Source organism: Clarias gariepinus, chromosome 18 (genome assembly GCF_024256425.1).
Source record: "Clarias gariepinus isolate MV-2021 ecotype Netherlands chromosome 18, CGAR_prim_01v2, whole genome shotgun sequence".
Taxonomy (NCBI): domain Eukaryota; kingdom Metazoa; phylum Chordata; class Actinopteri; order Siluriformes; family Clariidae; genus Clarias; species Clarias gariepinus.
In genome coordinates, this window is record NC_071117.1 from 28,590,215 (window position 1) to 28,609,556 (window position 19,342).

At 39.2% G+C, this 19,342-nt stretch overlaps 2 protein-coding genes across 3 annotated transcripts in view; one reads left to right on the forward strand and one right to left on the reverse strand.

Moving 5' to 3' along the window:
- Positions 1-483: 483 nt before the first annotated feature.
- syngr3b (synaptogyrin 3b) lies at positions 484-7,709 on the reverse strand. 2 transcript variants are annotated; one of them, XR_008355697.1, is made up of 5 exons: positions 7,545-7,709; positions 4,868-5,102; positions 4,564-4,709; positions 2,828-3,075; positions 484-1,309 (listed from the first exon to the last, which is right to left on the reverse strand). XR_008355697.1 is itself a non-coding variant. In XM_053476583.1 (4 exons), exons 1-4 carry the CDS (start codon positions 7,659-7,661, stop codon positions 2,881-2,883), a joined length of 693 nt encoding a protein of 230 aa, XP_053332558.1. In that variant the 5' UTR covers positions 7,662-7,709; the 3' UTR covers positions 1,530-2,880. The 2 variants fall into 2 exon arrangements, 1 of the variants encoding a protein (XP_053332558.1); XM_053476583.1 differs by lacking the exon at positions 484-1,309 and having other exon boundaries at positions 1,530-3,075.
- A 3,550-nt stretch (positions 7,710-11,259) lies between these two features.
- myo15ab (myosin XVAb) overlaps positions 11,260-19,342 on the forward strand; it is a 45,296-nt gene continuing 37,213 nt past the window's right edge. Inside the window, exons 1-7 of the mRNA XM_053476797.1 lie at positions 11,260-13,963; positions 14,012-14,478; positions 15,523-17,043; positions 17,674-17,756; positions 17,869-17,932; positions 18,233-18,342; positions 19,253-19,327. Of these exons, the coding sequence (XP_053332772.1) occupies positions 11,260-13,963; positions 14,012-14,478; positions 15,523-17,043; positions 17,674-17,756; positions 17,869-17,932; positions 18,233-18,342; positions 19,253-19,327 (5,024 nt within the window). The remainder of the gene's footprint in view (positions 13,964-14,011; positions 14,479-15,522; positions 17,044-17,673; positions 17,757-17,868; positions 17,933-18,232; positions 18,343-19,252; positions 19,328-19,342) is intronic.

A 19,342-nucleotide genomic window follows, 5' to 3' on the forward strand; every position in this document is an offset into this window, starting at 1 on the left:
TCGGTAATCGGAGAGTGAATCACAGATGAGAAATGGAAAAAGTAGATCAAAGGATAAAGATGAAGTTTTGTCTTAAAACCACTCCAGCGTGTTAAAATTCACTTATACCACTTCAGCGCTGTTATTTCAGCCAAAGTGAAAATATGAACTAATCCCAGTCAAAATATTCACTTTATCTTTTCTAATTAATATCTATTGGTGCAGGTGTTTGTTTACATTGAGACAGTAGCGCATTAGTAGATTATTTTACAGTAGATTATTAAATCCCACACATAACTGTTCATAACATCACTTTTACTACACATTCTGGTGTGGGTTAAAGTTCAGACAGAGATCTAAGGCCTGCAGGAGTTTCATTACAATCTGTCTAGGGCAGTTCATTCGTCTCAGACGTCGCCGCTGAGCACTCCGTTGACTTTTTACACTTTATTCAGAATAAATCCCGAGTAGAAAAGCAGCGAGAAACAGAGACATAAACACGTGTTCTTGCAGAAAGAATGTTTATTCAGTCGGAGATTCACTGATCATGTGTCGCCTCTTCCCTAAAGGCTAAAACTAGGCTTTTTTTATAGTTTATATTATCATGCAGTAAGACCAACAATACACACACACACACACACACACACACACAGTTGGAGATGCTCTCATTAGCAGGAATGTCGTTTCCTCATCCGCACAACATCATATCCCTCTTTGTGTATTTTCTTTTACACAAAATTGTGCAAAATGGCCACAGCTCCACCCCTCCAGCACACACACACACACACACACACTCACTTCAGGTGTAGTAGTGATGTCTATATACGGTGATATTAGTGTTACACATGTTTCACTGGACAGTTAGATATCATTATAAATAAAAGTCAACAAACTTTAGAATAAATTTTATAGAATAAAAGAATAATAAATAAATATGTGAATACATAATTCATAAGATTTTTGCTTAGAAACATTTGTCTAAGAAACTAATGTAATCCAAAATACCAGCTTTTTTTAATCATAATGTTTTTCCCCCTTATCCCCGTCCTCGAGGTTATTTACCGTTATAAACCTAAACACAATTTGTTTTATGTTTAATATTATTCATTATTATATTAATTAATACAAGTAGATTAATTTCATTACATTATGTTAAATACTTCATTTTAACAATCAAGCCCTTGTAACAAAAAAGAAAAAAGAAAAGTTAAAATACTCGTGCATTTCAGTACTGCTTTAAACGCGTCCTCGTCCACGTCCCCATGCTACGATGCGCGTGCGTTACCCAGAATCCCCCTGCTGGAGCGTGTATTTGCAAGAAGGCTCCACCCTGAAAACAAAGTTCAGTGAGTAGTTGATGTCGTTTACTTGGCTGTTTGTACTGTAACATTTCTCTATGTTAAACAATGAACGGAATAATACGCGGCTAATAAACTCCGCTGGCTGTTTAACATCCAGCTCTCATTACAGGTTATAACAACTGGCGAGTAAAAAGAATCAGATGTTTAATTTACTAGATAGTTTACTAGGCCAAATCTTTAAATCTACTTTAAATCCTAACTATAAGCTCTTAAGGTATCTAAGTATCCTCTGGTAGTTTAGCTAGTTTGTATGCTTTCTTACTAGCTTTCACATGTTCTACATTGTTCGTGTACTATTTAATTATTCTTCCCAAGTTAGCAAGATTGTTGGGTAATTTAATTGTAAGTATTAAACTACCATAGAGTACTTGGAGATCATAAAACAACAAACTAACTTAAAGCATAAAACTACCAAACTACTAAAGTACAGGTATAAATTTATAAAGGAAAGTAAACAGTACGATAACAAAATTCTGTACTAAACTACGAGACGGGGGAGGATACTGTACCTTAATAAAGCACTAAACTACCATGGAGTATTTAGATATCTTTAAAAAATTGCAAGTTACATACCTTAATAAAGTACTAAACTACATGGAAGTAGTTAGACACATTAAGAAAGTACTACTTACAAACCTTAATGAAGCATTAAACTATGTGAAAGTAGTTAGATATCTCAAAAAGGTGCTAGTTACATAACTTAGTAAAGCACTAAACTACATAAAAGTAGTTAGATTCATTCAAAAAGTAGTGGTTGTATACCTTAATAAAGCACTAAACTACCAAAGACTAACCCAACTACCATAATAAAGAACAAAAATTACTACAGAAATAACAATAAAAACAAACTTCTACAGATAACTTAGTAAAGTATCAAACTTCTAAGTAGATTAATTACCTGGTAAGAAATTATAAAGAAACTAAACTACTCAACTACAAGCCAATGTGAATCTAGCATCCTTTTTTTCAGCATACTAACTACTCGATGGTTGTTTGATGCTTCATTAAGTTCTGTACATACAGTATGTGATATTACTTTGCTACTATATTTGGTTATCTACAGTAACTAGCTAGCAAGTCGCTACACACAGTAGCTTAATGTCTGGCTAGTTTGGGGTATAAGTTACTGTGTGATGTAACCTAGCATGAAATTACTATTTTTTAAAAAGTCCTATTAACTAGCTAAGTAACAAAATGATAAAAGGAACAAAAGTAACAAAGTAAGTAACAAAACTAATTGGTACATTTTAAAATAAAAGTTACAACTAACCGGTTTGCCAACTGACTAGCATGTTAGTTAGTAGTTAAACTAGTTTACTAGGGCAAACCCACTTACGTATTATATTTTAGAAATATTCTAATGCTTCCTGTTGCGGATTACATCGTTTGAGTAATGGAGTATTAGCGCAGTATTAACTCCTAGTATTGGGAGTATTCCCTCAGTATCAGTGAAGGGGAAGTCGACTAGAGTGTGTTGAAAGCAGTACCGAGGAAGCCGCTCTGTCCACTCGGGCCTCCTCTCCTCTCATTGGTTAAGAGATTAAAAAGCAGGCGGGATCTGGTAGCCGGGTGGGCGTGTCTCCACCGTCTCGATCAGCGTCGGGCTCTTGTCTATGGTGGTCTGGTGGATGGCGTCGTTCGAGGGATACGGCTGTTTGGGGGCGTCGGCGGAGGTGAAGAGCGTCATGTCAGTTCCGAGCAGGAACTTCTGCACCGCCAACAGCGTCAGCGCCACCTAGCCAGATTCATCACGTTAGTCAGGTTAATAGGTTAGTGTTTTTAGTACAACTGTAACAAAGTACAGGAATCTATCTTTAAATATCTGCAACAAGTTTTCAGGTGACGATCATTAATGTGCAGCGCTGGGGATTCGAAAGCTTCTGGAATTCTGAGTTATTCAGCATGCAAGTTCGAATTTCAGTCAAAAAGCCAAGCGGAAAATTATTGATGAATAATTAAATTACATTGTATTTGTAAAATGCCTTTAACAACGGCCACTGTAAAGAAATAAAAGTGTATAATATATATATATTATTATACATTTATTATATAATAATTTATTTTATTATTATTTCTGATTGCGTTTTATAGATCAGTAACAAAGACGTATTCTGTATTTGTACATAATCCATTGTTTAATAGTTTTTGTAGCCCTTAAAGCTCAGAAAATTTCAGCCAATATTTGTTTTGCTGTTTTGTTTTTTTTAATAAACATATACAGAGCTCAGGATCGTGCAGTATAGTGACGTCTCCTTTACTTCAGCACTAAATAGGCAACATAGTGAACTGAATTTTGGTTTATTTTCATTAAATCCAAATACACAGTTTGAAGTCTGAAGCCTCCTCGTTAACACACACTGCTAAGGCTTCTATATATCTTTTTATTATTCATGGAAGGAGTCTCCAGTGTTCAAACTGTAATTCATTTTGTTCGCAGCTACAAAACATAATTTTCTCATAATTATTTTCCTGCAAAATTTATGAACTTTTTCCGCGTTTGACTTAAACAGCATTAGTACTTTCGATTATAAACGCTAAAAACGGGACCAGTGGTGTAAGCGAGTCTGAATCCATATAGCGTTATAGGGAAATGCAGGTGGTAATTATAGCTAATTGTTTGGGTAAAACTACCTGGAACTATGTTTATTGTACCTGACCGTAAGTGTGAAATTGTTTTGCTTTTCTCCAGCTATTTCAAGCTAACGTTTTAAATTGAATAAAGTAGTTAGCTGATTATATTTTGTATTTATTCATCAATTATTTATTTATTATCTTGCTATAGTTATTTAGTTCATTAGTTAGTTAGCTACGTAGCTAGCCAGCATTAGTGTCTAGCCGTATTCTCCTGCGAAGCGACTACGCGCTACACGCTGCTTTATCGACCAAAATTTCATTTAAAATTTCATATCGATGTGTTAAATTGTGAGAAAGTTCTGAAATACATTTAAGTGTGTGTGATGTGAACTGGATGCTATAGCAAGTAGTAATTAAACTGCATTAAAAAGTTAGTTCAGCGTGAAGCGTAGGCTAGTCTAGACTAGCGCGAGTGTTGGGGGAGGTTTGGACAGCAGCCTCTGGTTATCCTCCAGAAAGGCAATGTCTTTAAACCTGTGCATGTTTTGCAGACACAAAAAGCCCTGAAATGTTTAAAATTAAACAGTCAGATAGGATCAAGTGTGTATGTGCATGTGTATACAGAGTGTGTGTGTGTGTGTGTTCTTACCCAGGTGAGAATGGAGAAGAAGGAGAATGCGATGGCGGCTCGTGCCGCGTCTGAAGCCTGCTCCAGCGGGAGTTCTTTCGGCGAGGTCCGACTCCACTGATTGGCCAGGAAGCAAAACCCAACAAACCAGAGAAACGCCCAAAGTCCTGCAAAAAGACAAGAAACTTCCTCTGTATGATGCGATCTCACCGAACACACAGTTCGACACAAACGCCTCCTTTCTCGCGCCGTATCACGTTTCGCCACGCGCAGGTCCGCGTTCACTTCGCTGTTACCGTGTAACCTGTTCGTGTGTGAACTGTACCTGAGAAGCCAATCTCCAGCAGCACGGCTCTCTTCCTGTCCTTCACACTGCTGATCTGAGGGAAGTAAAGGTCCAGGGCCAGGAAGCACAGGCTAGCGAGGAACGCCAGCACGCCGATGATGATGCCGTAGTTGCAGGCGTCTTCGTTTTTGTTAAACACGCAGTGCAGGCGCTCGCTGCCCATGTTCACGTAGCCTTCGTTCACTATCGAGCCGAACACCACCATGGAGAAAATCTGCAACAGACAGGAAGTGATATCACGTGTGTCACACGTCCGACCGTCTACTAACTCGCTGTCTGGGAACGTTTTCTCCTCTGAAACTGGAGACTCCTTCCCACAAAGCTACAGCTCGGGTACGGCTGCTGATGGTACGACGCACATTACGCTTTCTCTGAAATGTTAGTCACTTTCCCGAGAGTTTTATAACTTTAATAAAGGAATTCCTGTCTCACCTCCATCTTTTATTGTCTGTCATGTATGTGCACATATCTGTTTCTGTCTCACTCTATTTCCCTTTCTCTTAATTCCATCTCTTTTTTCTGTCTTTTATTTCCTTTCTCCTCTGTCTCTCCTTCACCACGTCTCTCTCTCTCTCTCTCTCTCTCTCTCTGTGACACATGCATGCTGTATTATTTTATCATTTACACCCGAGTGTCAGAATGTGGAGAAACTCACACGCGAGTGTAACGTGTCCCAAGTGCACATTCTTCACGTCCGCGTGGTTTTCGTTTCTCCTCCCGTGAACGCAGAGGAAGAAAACCAGGCTGCAGCTGATTAGCGTTGAGTGTGTGTGAGCTATTTTGAGACACGGCTCTACGTACGCTGACGCACATGTTGCGTGCACCCTCATATTGTGGGGTTGTCATAGTAACAGGTCTTATTGGGCAAAATGACAGAACGTTCCTAATATTCATCACCTGAGGGTTCAGTGCAGTCCTGACACTCACACCTCTCCATGTTTTGCTTCCAAGGAGGAAGATGTTCTCGTATTTGTTCTGTCTCTCATGTTCACTCCGGTCCCTGAACAGGTTCGGAGGAGTGTTTTTTGTTTGTTAAGCCACACAGTGATGATCAGGCTGGTGATTAGTAACTGCTGATGCTGAATGCTGAGTGGTTGGAACAGACGAGAGGGGAAACGAGGTCGCTGTTACATAAACAAGCAGGTTTTAAATTAAATCTTTAGGCTGTTTGCAGTAAAACATTTGTTGCTATTCCTTTAAGTTTAATCTCCATCATTAAATTTAACTTAATATGAAGAACTGATGGGGGGGGGTCAAGACTTTTGCACAGTACTGTATATATTTATTTAATTTAAGAGGCAAATTCTTAAGAAGATAGATTAGATGTCTAGTGTAAGATTGGATGTCTTGAATCAATTTATGGGAAATGGGATGAGACACTAATGTTAACGATCAGATCAACACACACACACACACACACACACACACACACACAGATGGTTCCATTGTGGTATGAAGGATTAGAGAAAGTAATAAAAGCTCACATCACTGTATACATCCCTCTCTCTCTCTCTCTCTCTCTCTCTATGTCAATGCTAACGGCGCTCCAAAACACATTACAACATCACGAGCCACGAGCTTTTTACTCACATGAGAGCAGAAGGAAGAGCTAGGTGTGTGTTTGAGAGAAATAAACCGAGACGTGAAAGAATCACTATACAGCACAAAGCCGGCAAATATTATTATTCTCTCTCTGTCTCTCTGTCTCTCTGTATACAGGGTGAACACCTGGAGCGTCTCCCAGGGGACTCGGGGTTCGAGGCAGGACAGGATGCCAACACATCACAGGACACACTCACACACACACACACTCACACACTCACCATGGGACAGCTGGGAACGGCAGTTAGTCTGACCTGCATGTCTTTGGACTGTGGGAGGAAACCGGAGTACACGGAGGAAACCCACCAAACACGAGGAGAACATGTTAACTCCACACACACACACACACACACACACACACACACACGACGGTGCTAACCGCTACACCACCTCGTCATTGTTATGGTTACCAGCAGTTTTACTGGCAGTATTATTACTGATCCGACTACACTGTAAATAATAATAATAATAATAACAATAATACACAGTGTATATACACAATTACATTACAATTATTATTATTAAGTACTGTTATTATCATTAATATTATTGGATTTATTTTTTAGTTTTCCTAAAAGTATATTGAATTTTTTATGAGTAGTAATAAATATTTTTTTGATCATAAAAATGTAATAATAAATCAATATGCCAGCACAATTATTATTATCATTATTATTATTATTATTATCATTATTATTATTATTATTATTAATAATAACCTCTAAGTGGAAACATTTAATCACAGTTTATTTCTATGATTGTATTTATTTGATTCCTCACACTCTTTAAAATGGAGCTCTGCGTTTCCACGGCAACGTCCATGACGTCATCACCACCATAACAGCATCCTACATGTAACCTCACACACTTCACTCATTAGGAACAGAGCTCTGGACTATCATCATCATTATTATTATTATTATTATTATTATCAGTGTCGGTGTGATCCGTGGTGGTGATGATGATGATGATGATGATGATGAAGATCTCAGACACGCAGTCAGGATGAGACATGCGGGTGAATAAAGAAAGGACCGGATATCCGGTGTGTTACCCAGGCCAGGAGCCGTAAGATGGTCTGCGGTCTCTTGGCGAAGCTGATGGGGTCGAATTCTGCCCCGGTTCTGCCCGCTCCGTACGAGCCGGTCCCGTTCATCTTCATCATCGTCATCCTCCTCCTCCTGCCTCCGCACGCGCGCGCTCAGGGTGTCTGTCTGCTGCTCTGCCCCGTGCGCGTGCGCGACAGAACTGGGGGGGGGGGGGGGGGGGGGGGGGGGGGGTGAGAAGGGGTGTGTGTGCGTGTGTGTGTGTGTGTGTGGCTTCAAAGGACTGCGACGTCACATTAGTGTTGTTGTTGTTATTATTATTATTATTATTGTTATTATTATTATTATTATTATTATTGTTTATTTATTTCATTTCAGAAAAGGGATCGAGTTTTAATTTTAAATGAATACAGTGTAAGAATAAACATGTATATTTAATCTTAAATGTGTATTATAAATGTATATTTGTTATTATAGTAATATTATAATTATACTTTATTATATAATAATAATAATAATAATAATAATAAATACACTGGGATAAATACATAACATTTTAATGTGTACAGAAATTCTCAATAAATTATCTAAGTATTATGTTTATTAAATTACAAAATAAATCCCTCCATGTCCATGAAACTTCTTTTAAATAAATAGATTTAAACTTATTTTCATAATAAAACACATTAAAAAGTAAAATAGCATAAATAAAAAGTAAAAGAAAAAACAATAAAACAATGAAAATAATTATGTTAAGTTAATTTTACTATTATTATTATTATTATTATTACTACCACTACTACTTAAAATATCTGCATATTATTCATGATTTAAACTCAAACTATAATCAAAAGCCAAATTGGTTTTCTGTTATATTCAGCAGATCATTTCATAGTTAAAGTAAAACTAAAAGTCCCTAACTGTTTGAGCTTTATTTTTATACAGAAAGAGTTGTTGTTGTTGTTGTTGTTGTTTTCACCAACCTTTTTGTTCGTTTCTTTTACTAAATGGAGAAGAATGAATATTCTATGGTACATATTTATAATTGCTAAGATTTTATTCATTAATGTAAATTTAATAATAGTATACGCTTCATTCCTGTATTTAAAAAATGACAGGTTTTTAATTCTGGTGTTCTGGTGTTTTTTTAGTGTTTTGATATTTATTTATTTTTAATCTTTTGTTATGTGTCATTTACTGCTCATTTTATTCTCCCTACTGTATATAACAAAAACATTAACTAAATAAGTAAACAGTGAATCTAATTTACAGCTGTGAAAACATCTGCACATAGCACATGATTGTCATTATAAATCTATTATTATTATTGTTGTTTTTATTATTATTATTATTATTATTTGTAAATTAAACAAATACATTAGATTCAGACTTTTTCAGATTCAGAGTTTTCTTTCCACACAGCAGGTGGCGTCACGGGTTAATTTACAATCCACTAGTCACTCAAGCAGTAAAGCTTCTCTTAAAGTCAGTGGGTTAAAGATATTCATGTGCAGGAAGAGCGATAAGTGTTTGGTGAAAATATTCTGTTTCTCAGCCAAAGGTTTTGTTGGATGAATTTCTGATGAATCCCAGATTCTAAGAGGTTCTTTGCTGCTGTGTTACCTCACCATCATTAACACGATCATGCCACATTTAATGACTTAAACACTTTCAGGGTATGCAGTTATAGGAACATGATCAGTGATAAAGCAGATTTGTTCTTATGGCATTAACAAAAAATATAGCATCTTTAATCACAACCCAATCTAAAGTATTTATTTCCCCTTGTATCGTACTGACACTGAAGACTCCTTCCATGAACCCTGAAATTTAATCACATGCATGTTTGACTCTTTTTACTCATTATCACTAATTCACTTTCAGTGCTTTTATTTTCACGTGATTATCACGTGTCTTTTGGTTCATTCCTCGCCCATCCTAGGTTGAGTTTACCTCTAAAAGAAATTAACTCTGACCACTGGACCCAGTATTACCCTTATCAGAGGTCAAAAGGTTATTTTCCATGATTACCTGTGACATGGCACCTGCTTCCCACACTGCGTTACGCATACTAATCGACTTGGGGTTGACTTACACGCAGGAGACGTCCGATGAGAATCCGGCAACCGGATATCCGCACCCGTACAGGTAAAAATGACTGAGGTCTTACGCCTTACACACACTCACAACAAAATACAGAACAAGCGATATCGTTACGTATATTCCACTGCAGTTCTCAAATTTTTACAATCAAAAAAAAAAATCTCAAAGAGCAGCTATTACAGTTTCTATAGCAATGTCTTGTTCATATATCTAACCCTACTAATAGTCATGTTGTAAGACTTGTCAGTTTGGTGAAGGGAAGGTTTTTGTTATGTTTATAAAAGGAGTCTCTAATTGAATGCAGTTCCTGGTCTAAAGTAGTTCTTATTGATATGACATCAAGCCTTGGTTTCTATACTTACATCCTTACAACGCTATTTTTAATTACCTCTGATACTTGCATGGTAAGGTTCCTGATGAAAAGAATATTCATCAGGAGTTTGTTTGTGTTTATATTCAACCATCATGTTTTGTTGTGAGCGCTCAGCAATACATTTAAAGTAGTCGAGTTTTGAGATTGATCTGAATCCATCGGTCTCTCTCTTTCTCTGCCTCTCACGCTTTCTCTGTCTCTCTGCGTCTACATTATTCATGCTGGAATGAGACCTGAGCTAAAGTTACATCAAGGCAAGGAGACCTGACAAATTAATGCTCCTTCTACAGTCCCACAAACATGGAACAAACACCAACACAGATCTGTTCACAGTTTCTTCACCCCTCACTCATGATCGGTCTAGCCATGCCGAGCCGAGCCGATACGGTCAGATCCAGGAACTAGAGTAGTCATGACCTGTTTATGCGCTTTACAACTGAGGCTTTATCTTTCAAGTGATAGGTAGAAGAAAAAAGAGTCTGGATGAGTGTGGAATACAGGGTTATTTTAACAGAGGAATTCGCTTCACCCATGGAACTTACAAGAGAAACCACAAGGACAGTCGTTTATCAAGTTACAATCCAGACAGTCCACATCACACCACCTTATAGACTGTGAGTGCATCCTAAGGTAAGCAAAGTTGCTTAGAAAAATGAGATTTCATAGCTTTTTTTTTTTTTTTTTTTTACTTTAAAATGCATTTGCCTTTTTTCTGAACGGGTCTCATTTGCCCCTGCCGGATTTACAAAAGTTTCAGTGATGAGACTTTTCTACGTGCCTGCATGCCGTGTGTATGTTAATAAATTCCCATCATCTAAAAGTTACCATGCGCATTCATGGCACAGTTGATTGACATTTTTGCCATACCCCCAAAACTAAATAAATGTCATAGCTAACAATGCTAAAAACGACACAAAACAACCTTGCTACTATGCCGTCTAAATCTTCCTAAATCTGGCTAGTTTGATCAGTCTCAATTTTTGGATTTGTTTTGGACTTTCCTTCTTCAGTTGATTAATATAAAATGTTAAATAAAACGTATTTAATAAAGTTTGCTGTAACTCATGAATTATATAAGTTCAGCGAGTTTAACTAAAAAATTATATGAAATCACTTGATTTTCATAGACGTTTGTTATTATATATAGTAACATTTTGTATAATACATTTATAATTTGGTCATAATTCTAAAATGAAGTTTTAATTTATGTCTTTGTTTGTGAAGCTGCAAAATTGGAAAAGAACAAAATGCCTGCCAAAAAGGGTGACTCAAAGTCAGCGGCGAAAAAAGGAGGAAAAGCTGAGGCTGAAAAAAGCAAAGGCAAAGAGGAAGAAAAAAAGGGGAAAGATGACAAAAAGGGGGCTAAAGATGACAAGAAGGGAGGAAAGGATGATAGGAAAAAGGCAAAAGAAGAACCTAAAGGTAAAGGAAAAGATGACGGGAAGAAAGGAAAGGACAAAGGAAAGGGGGCAAAAGTGGTCAGTGAGTCAGAAGAGGGTTCAGATGCAGAGCCGATTGAGGATGAGGAAGATTTAAGTGATGAAGATAGGGAGGAAGAATCAGAAGAGGATGGACGCAAGCATGGAAAGGGTGGCGCTAAAGGCAAAGCAGCAAAGGGAAAGTCCAAATCAAAGCACATTGCATCGGATGAGGAAGATGAAGAAGACCAAGAGGATGAGGAAGATGAGGAAAATGAAGAAAGTGAAGAAGATAGGAAAGGAAAAAAGAAATCAAAAGATGCCCATAAATCAAAGTCCAAACCTGAGGCAGAAGGAACAAAGAAAAAGCCGAAGAAGAAGGAAGAAGTTCCACCTGAGCCAGCACCCGAACCTACAAAGAAACTATTTGGGTTCCCTGGAATTGGTAAGAGCTCAAAGAAGCGACTAAAAAATACATCTAGGTTGTTTCTAGGACTTGGCAAGCAAAAGAGTTTTGTGGTTAAAAAAAAGAGAAGGAAGTCTGTTTTGAGGAATGCCCCAAGGTTTCTGATGCGCTTTAAAGCCAGTAAGAAAAAGAAAAAAGAAAAGGAGCAGAATGAGCAGTCTGGACGCAAGCCATCCTACATGTTACTTAGGATTGGTGGCAACAAACCGGCAGAGAAGAAGACAGGGTTTTTTAAAGGACTTTTCGGAAAAAAGAATGCAGGAGATGGGTCATTTTTTAAACTCCATAGTCGGATATTGGGTAAAGTTGCTGGAGCAACAAACTGGCTAACTAAAAGGTTCCTCTCAACAAAATTGAAACAGAAACAATATAGTAGAAATCATGGCCGCTGGGGACAGTCAAGCACTAAACGATTTCCTGGAGGAAGCCGACAAACAAGTATGCGAGGACCTCACGGTCATCACAACTACGCGTACGAACATGATTTTGATGAATATGACTATAATAACCACAGCAGAATGAGATCTGGTGCATTTAACAGACAGTCATTCCAGAGAAACCCAGACTGGTATGAAGATCCTGTAGACTACTACGAGCCCCAGGCATATGATCAAGACTATTATGATATTGAGGATGAGTACTACAACCCACATATGGAAATACAGAATGGAGGAGAATATTATGATGATGGTTTGGACTACTATAACACATATTCTGCACAACCTCAAATGGGCTACTACCCAGAGGAAATGGAGTACTATGGCCAACAGCACCTTATGGATCCACGTTACACTGATAATATGGAATATTATGATGAGAACGAGTATCTTATAGACGAAGGTTATGATCCTTATGGAGATGAAATTGAGTTTTATGACCAGGGTCAGTTTGATTACTTTGAAGACCCTCAGGAATTGTATGACAATCTATATGGTGACGTTGGAGCAACTGATCCGTACATAAATTCATATGGAGCTTATGAAGACCCATACCTCCAGGACTACCAGTTCAGTTACAGTGAATCTGGCGTCTCTCCATATCTTGAATCTTCCTACAACATGTACCAGCCATATGGTTATACTATGCATGATGTCATGGAGGGTGATGAGTTTAATGATATGGATCCAATGAATCTTCAAGGAGAGATGTTCAGAGTTCCAAGGCCTCAGGTAAAACTTTTTGGTAAAGAAAGGATAGCAGTTAATCTTCCTCCATTGCCACAACAATATGATCCTGTAAATGTACCATTCATTTCTGGTCCCCTCATGGATGGTGGGTTTCCTGTACAAACACAAGAGCTGCTGCACCCAGGGATACCCCAGGTTCCCACACCAACTGCAATGTTAATTAAGCAAGCTAATAGTCCTCAGGGGTTTGTGAGCCCTAACATTCAGACTTCACATATGACACCCATGACCCAAGGTGGTACGTTTCCTCCATCACCTACACCAAGCAGGAGGTCCATGGGAATGATGGCTTCCCCTGTACAAAGACCCATGTCCCCAATGTTAGCAAGAGAAAGATTTACAGAGCCATTAATGGATGTGGGACCTCCCCAAGTTCCCATGCAGAGACAAAGCTTTCACGCTTCTCCTCAGCCCTCCATACGGAGAAGACAGAGTCCCTCTCCACAGGCCTCCATACGGAGATTTGGGGCTAGGGATCTGCCTCCATCTCCAATAAGAGGAATGTCATCTCCACATGTTCAACGTCCACCTTCCCCATTTGGACAAAGGAAAGTCAGCCCACCTGCTTCTCCAGCAGCCTTTCGTCGTTTCCAGCCTCAGGCCTCATTCATCGAAGCCAGGTCTTCCCCGATTTCTATGGGCCGGCAAATGCCTAGTCGAATGCCTTCATTTCGCACAAGCCATCTAGCTCCTGCTCATGGTTCCATCCATAAGCAAAGCCCACCCCATTCTCCCCGTGCCTCCGTAAGGAGACCGAGTCCAGTTCCTTCCCCATCAATAACTCATCGTCCATTTGGTGCAAGAAAGCTTCATGGTTCCGCATCACCTCCTAGGCAAATAAGCCCTCCAGCCTCTCCACAAATGGGAAGGCGTCCTATGGGTAGTGTTCAGCAGTTGGACTTCAATAGGCCACGTTCCCCATTTTTAGCTCAAAGATCATCACCTACACCATCACGGAGAAGTTTTACAGTTGGTTCAGAATCTCCTCAACCTCCACTGCCTGCTGGACAAAGTTCACCATCACCCAACTTTTCTCGTAGGTCAACCCGTCTTATGAGGAACCCACCCCCATTCGGAACACCTGGTGGTCAAATGCGTGGAATGGGACGTCCAAATATTCCCATGGGAACAGTAAAACCGTCTGTGGGTCAAATGGGTCGTTTGGGCACATCAACCAAAAAAATACCTCCATCTCGAGCATCCATACGTAGCAACAGATCGGTCATGGCGCAGGATATCAGAGCTTCACCAAAGCTTCCAGGTCAGCATCCTGGAATGGGGATTCCTCCAGGACGAGCAGGTCCCACACGGAATACACAAAGACCTGTTGGTCTTGGCCGTCCTCTGATGGCCAGGCAGTCTCTGAGGCGAGGACCCCCTTCACCACAGCCTTCTGTAAAGCACATTGGTCCTAAATCACCCCAACCTTCCATTAGGCACATGCCTAGACCAACCTCCCCTCACCCCTCTATCAGACATGCTTCACCATTACCAATGCGTACTCCTTCCCCTCATGCATCACCCATACCTATTATCTCAAGTCCCTTTCAAAATGTGCAGATGTCTGAAGCATATCCTTATCCTTATTCTGCAGTAGAACCAGTCCCTGTGGAATTTGATCAAATGATAAATGTGCCTCAGGCACCCATGGTTGCTAGTGCTTTACAAAATCAAAGTATTTACAATGCCTCTTTTAACTCACCCTTCCAACAACCTATGCAACCTTATGTCCCTGAGGTTACTGGTATAGAACAATTTCCTGAGCAACCATCTTCACCCCGCATATCAAATACATTACAAAATCCAAATCTGCTTAGCACTACTTACACTCCAGTGCCTCAAGTAGCTCCAGTGCCACAAACCGTTCTACACCATTACCCTGAGACACTAGCATCACCTGTTTTATCAAATGCTTTACAAAATACTCAAGTCCGCGAAGCATCATTTGTCTCACCACTGCATAGGCCAGGCTCTCCATATGCTCCTGAAATGGCACAGCTTCCTGGCTCACCATCATTACAGCCATCAATGTCACCATATGCTGCTGAAGCAGAAGCTCTTGGACAGGGTATAGGTCTGCCTGCATCTCCAACACTGTCTAGTGCGATTCAAAATCCTTACCTTCATAATGCCTCTTACAAAACAGTTCTACCAATGCCTTCTTCCCCTTACTCTCCAGTTGTGTCACAGTATGACTACATAGAAGGGCCAGGCTCTGGCCCCCTCCTTACTAATGCTCTTCAAAACCCCAATGTTCGAAATGCTTCTTATCAAACACATTTACAAAGGAGAGGATCCAGATATGGCCAAAGTCCAAGAAGATCACCAGTTCTCTCAAATGCTATGCAAAACCAACAAATCCGGAATGCTTCTTACCAAACACAACTGTCTCAATCAAGGAAAACCCATTCTTATGTTCCCATGGGTGGTTATACCCAGAGCCCTATTTTGTCAAATGCACTGCATAATCCTCAAGTCCGTGGTGCCAGCTACAATCTGCCAGATGGCACACTGGTACATGGCAGGCCAATGGTGGCTCCAGCTACCTCTCCAATGCTCACTAATGCTTTACAAAATCAACAAGTTCGGAGCGCTTCCTACAGGCTTTCCGATGGGACCATAATAAATATGGAGCCCCAGCTACAACAACCCTTTTCACCAAACATCTCTAATGCCATAAATAATGCAAACATAAGATATGCTTCTTATAGGCTTCCAGATGGTACTATAATTACCACAGACCCGCTTCAACAACAGCATCAACAAGCCGCTTCTCCAAATCTATCCAGTGCTTTGCGAAATCCAAACATTAAAAATGCTTCCTACAGACTTCCAGACAATTCCATTATTGGAGATTACCACCAAAGGCCAGTTTCTCCCAATCTCTCCCGTGCACTTAGAAACAATAACATTCGAAACGCATCCTATAGGCTGCCAGATGGAACGGTTATTTTTACAGAGCAGCAAGTGCAACCAACTTCTCCAGCTCTGTCAAGTGCACTTCAGAACACGATGATTCGAAATGCATCCTATAGATTAAGTGATGGCACAATTCTTTTTCCTGAGTCAAAGCCTACCTCCCCAAATTTAACACGTGCACTTCAGAACACTCAGATGCGGAATGCTAGATACAGATTACCAGATGGGTCTATTATAACCACACAGCTGACCACCCCTTCCCCTAATCTGGCCAATGCTTTGCAGAATCCAAACATGCGTCATGCTAGCTATAGGCTACCTGATGGCAGTATAATCAGTGCTAATCCAGTACACCCACCAAGCCTAGCGAATGCCCTTAAAAATGTGGACATCAAAAAGGCCTCCTTTAGGCTTCCAGATGAATCAATATTTTTAAATAACAAACCCATCAGTCCAAATCTAGCAGAGGCCTTGAAAAACCCAAATCTTCGCAAAGCCAAATACCGACTACCAGATGATTCTATTTTATATGCGGATCCTCATAGTTATGCCACCAATCCGAAACTTTCACAAGCCCTTTTAAACCAAAATCTTCGTCATGCCCGTTACCGATTACCTAATGAATCCATTCTCATGCAAGGTTTTGCAGTTGCATCGTCACCTCAACTGCAAGACATTCTAAAAAACACTGCCCTAAAAAATGCCTCCTATCAGCTGCCGTCCGCCCTATCTACTGTTACGGCATCTGGATTGATTATTGGACCGGACGGTAGATATGCAATTGTGTCCCCGCAAAGAAAAGGTGCTGAAGAGCATTGGGCAATGAATGCAAGGGAGGGACAAAGTGCAGAGGATGTGTGGGCTGCAGAGAAGGTTTTACCCCATGGGACTGTACAAAATCTTACCAAGTGGTCTATGTACCGTGACGAAAATATGATTGACCACCTTCCTCTGCCATCATTTGTTGCCGGGCCCAGGGAAGGTGAGGTTCAGTGGGTACCAGATCGGGAAGGGGAGCCCACAGGCCACTGGTATGATAAGGTAACTCAGTTTACTTTTATTTTAGTGACTGAGCCGTCAATCTCCTAACTGTATAAAGACATTTTATAAAATGAAAACATGAAATGAAATGTAGTTTCATCAAGCATTTTTTATCTTAAGATTTAATAAACATTTCAGAAATCAGACACTACATATTCCGCTTCGGGGTAGGATTTAGCTGATGTCAGATATATTTATAGATAATCTACTCAAATTTAATCCACCAAACCTGGTATAGTTTTACTTGTTGGTAATGATGGAAAGGTCACTGCTGAAAGTCTGTGTGGCTTTGAGGTTGCACAAAAGGCCTAGCCAAGCTTAACTATCTCTAGCAGGGTTTAGCTCTTTGAATACACGGGATATCAGATGAGATTTACACGACTGATTATATCCTTGCTCAGGTTACTTTACCTTGACAGCTGGTATCTCTGCTTTGACTTGACTCACTGACCTAATTTGTTAAAGAGAACTTTAAAAGTCTGAATAAGTTGGCGTTACAGTTAATGATTGTAATCAGATTATTTTAGCACAAGAAAATAATTATTAGGAAAATAATTGAACCGGTGACATGTTTTGCTACTAGAAGTATAAGAATCTCAGTTATACGACTAATTTCTGTTTTGTAAACAGATGTACTCTATAAGAAGTCTACCTACCATGAGTTACAGGGAGAAAAGAGAAGCTGATGGGCTTGAGGACATGACACAATTAGAGTAAGAAATTCAGAATAAGTATAATATGTACAAATGCACAAAGAAATACTCACAAAGCATTTATTTAATTAAATGACATTACAATGTATGATCAACTATATCTTCCTCGTAGGGAATTAACAGAAGCAGCAGTTTTAATGAACTTGAACAGTCGCTTTGACCGGGAGCTCATATACGTGAGTCCACATACTATTTCAAATCAATAATACGTTTTTATTGGTCAGAAGGTTAAAACGCTTTCTACAAGTTTCTATATAATTTCTGTTGTAACTAATTCAGAAGGATTTGTACTTATAGCAATGAAGAATATGTCATCATTGATATGATATTATAGAGGTATTTTTTTCAATACTGATGGAAGGAGTCTCCAGTGTCAGTGCTTCAGTGTATTATTAGAAAGTTTCATCTAATCAAAAACTTTTATAGAATAAAACTGTGTTGTGGGCTTGTTTCCCACTCTCTTTATTTTTTCCTAGACTTATATTGGCTGTATTCTGCTATCAGTGAATCCGTACAAGCTATTGAACATCTATGGAACAGACAAGGTCATGCAGTATAACGGCCATGGCTTAGGAGAAAACCCACCGTGAGTGTGAAACTGAATCACACAGCTTTATCTACACAAAACTATCACACAACTACACTGCTGTCTAAACACTATACTTAACAGCACTATCATTTCCTCAAAACATGCATTATACACTGGCTAAAAATTTCATGATTAGTAGGAATTTGTGCTGTTAACTTATGTGTGAGAATTAAAATGATAAATTTTAGCTTCTAAAAAAATGAAAAGCTTAGCTTAGCTTCTAAAAAGAATGAACATATACATATTTTTAATAATCATGATGAATTGTCTATGCTGCATATGCAGTTATTGGCCTTTGGGAATAATGTTGAGCAATAATAGGTCATTAGAAACCGTAATGGACATTTATTGGTCATGGAAACTATGATGATGATGAGTGTTTGGTTGTCGGTAACAGTTATGATCATTGATTGGTCATTAGGACGAAAATGATCATTGATTAGTTATTGGGAACAGCGGCGAGCAGCGATTGGTCATTAAAACAGACCCTATGGTTATTATTGATTTGTCTCTAAGAAGAATAAGCATCATAGATTGATCATTGGAAACATTGATGAGCAGTGATTGTCCCTTAGGCACAATAATGATCATTAATTGGTTATTCGGAACTGTTGTGAGGGAGCACATCTCATATTTCTTCACCCTGCTGTTTTGTTCCCAACTGAATGAACTGATGGACACATCTTGTAATGTGAGAATAAGAGTGTTGATGTGTTGTTTAAAGATAGAGTGACCTCAGAGACAGAAATGATACCTGCTGTATTTCAGGTTAGTTACATTTGACTGTCCCTAATAATTTAACAGAACAAGAACAGTACTGATGTGGTTCAGATGAAGAAAAAAAAATAAAAGATCAAATAGGATTTCGGACCTAATTGACTTTTTGGTCTGTTTGTGTTTGCTCCAGGCATCTCTTTGCAATTTCGAACCTTGCCTACACGACAATGATGGACGCCAAGCAGAACCAGTGCATTATCATCAGGTTAGCTATGTATTT

Coding starts and splice junctions, on each gene's coding strand:
- syngr3b (XM_053476583.1), bottom strand. CDS start 7,661: ATGACGATGATGAAGATGAACGGGACCGGCTCGTACGGAGCGGGCAGA. Junction 5,103..7,544: donor TCTTACGGCTCCTGGCCTGG/GTAACACACCGG, acceptor TGTCTGTTGCAG/ATTTTCTCCATGGTGGTGTT. Junction 4,710..4,867: donor GCTGGAGATTGGCTTCTCAG/GTACAGTTCACA, acceptor GTCTTTTTGCAG/GACTTTGGGCGTTTCTCTGG.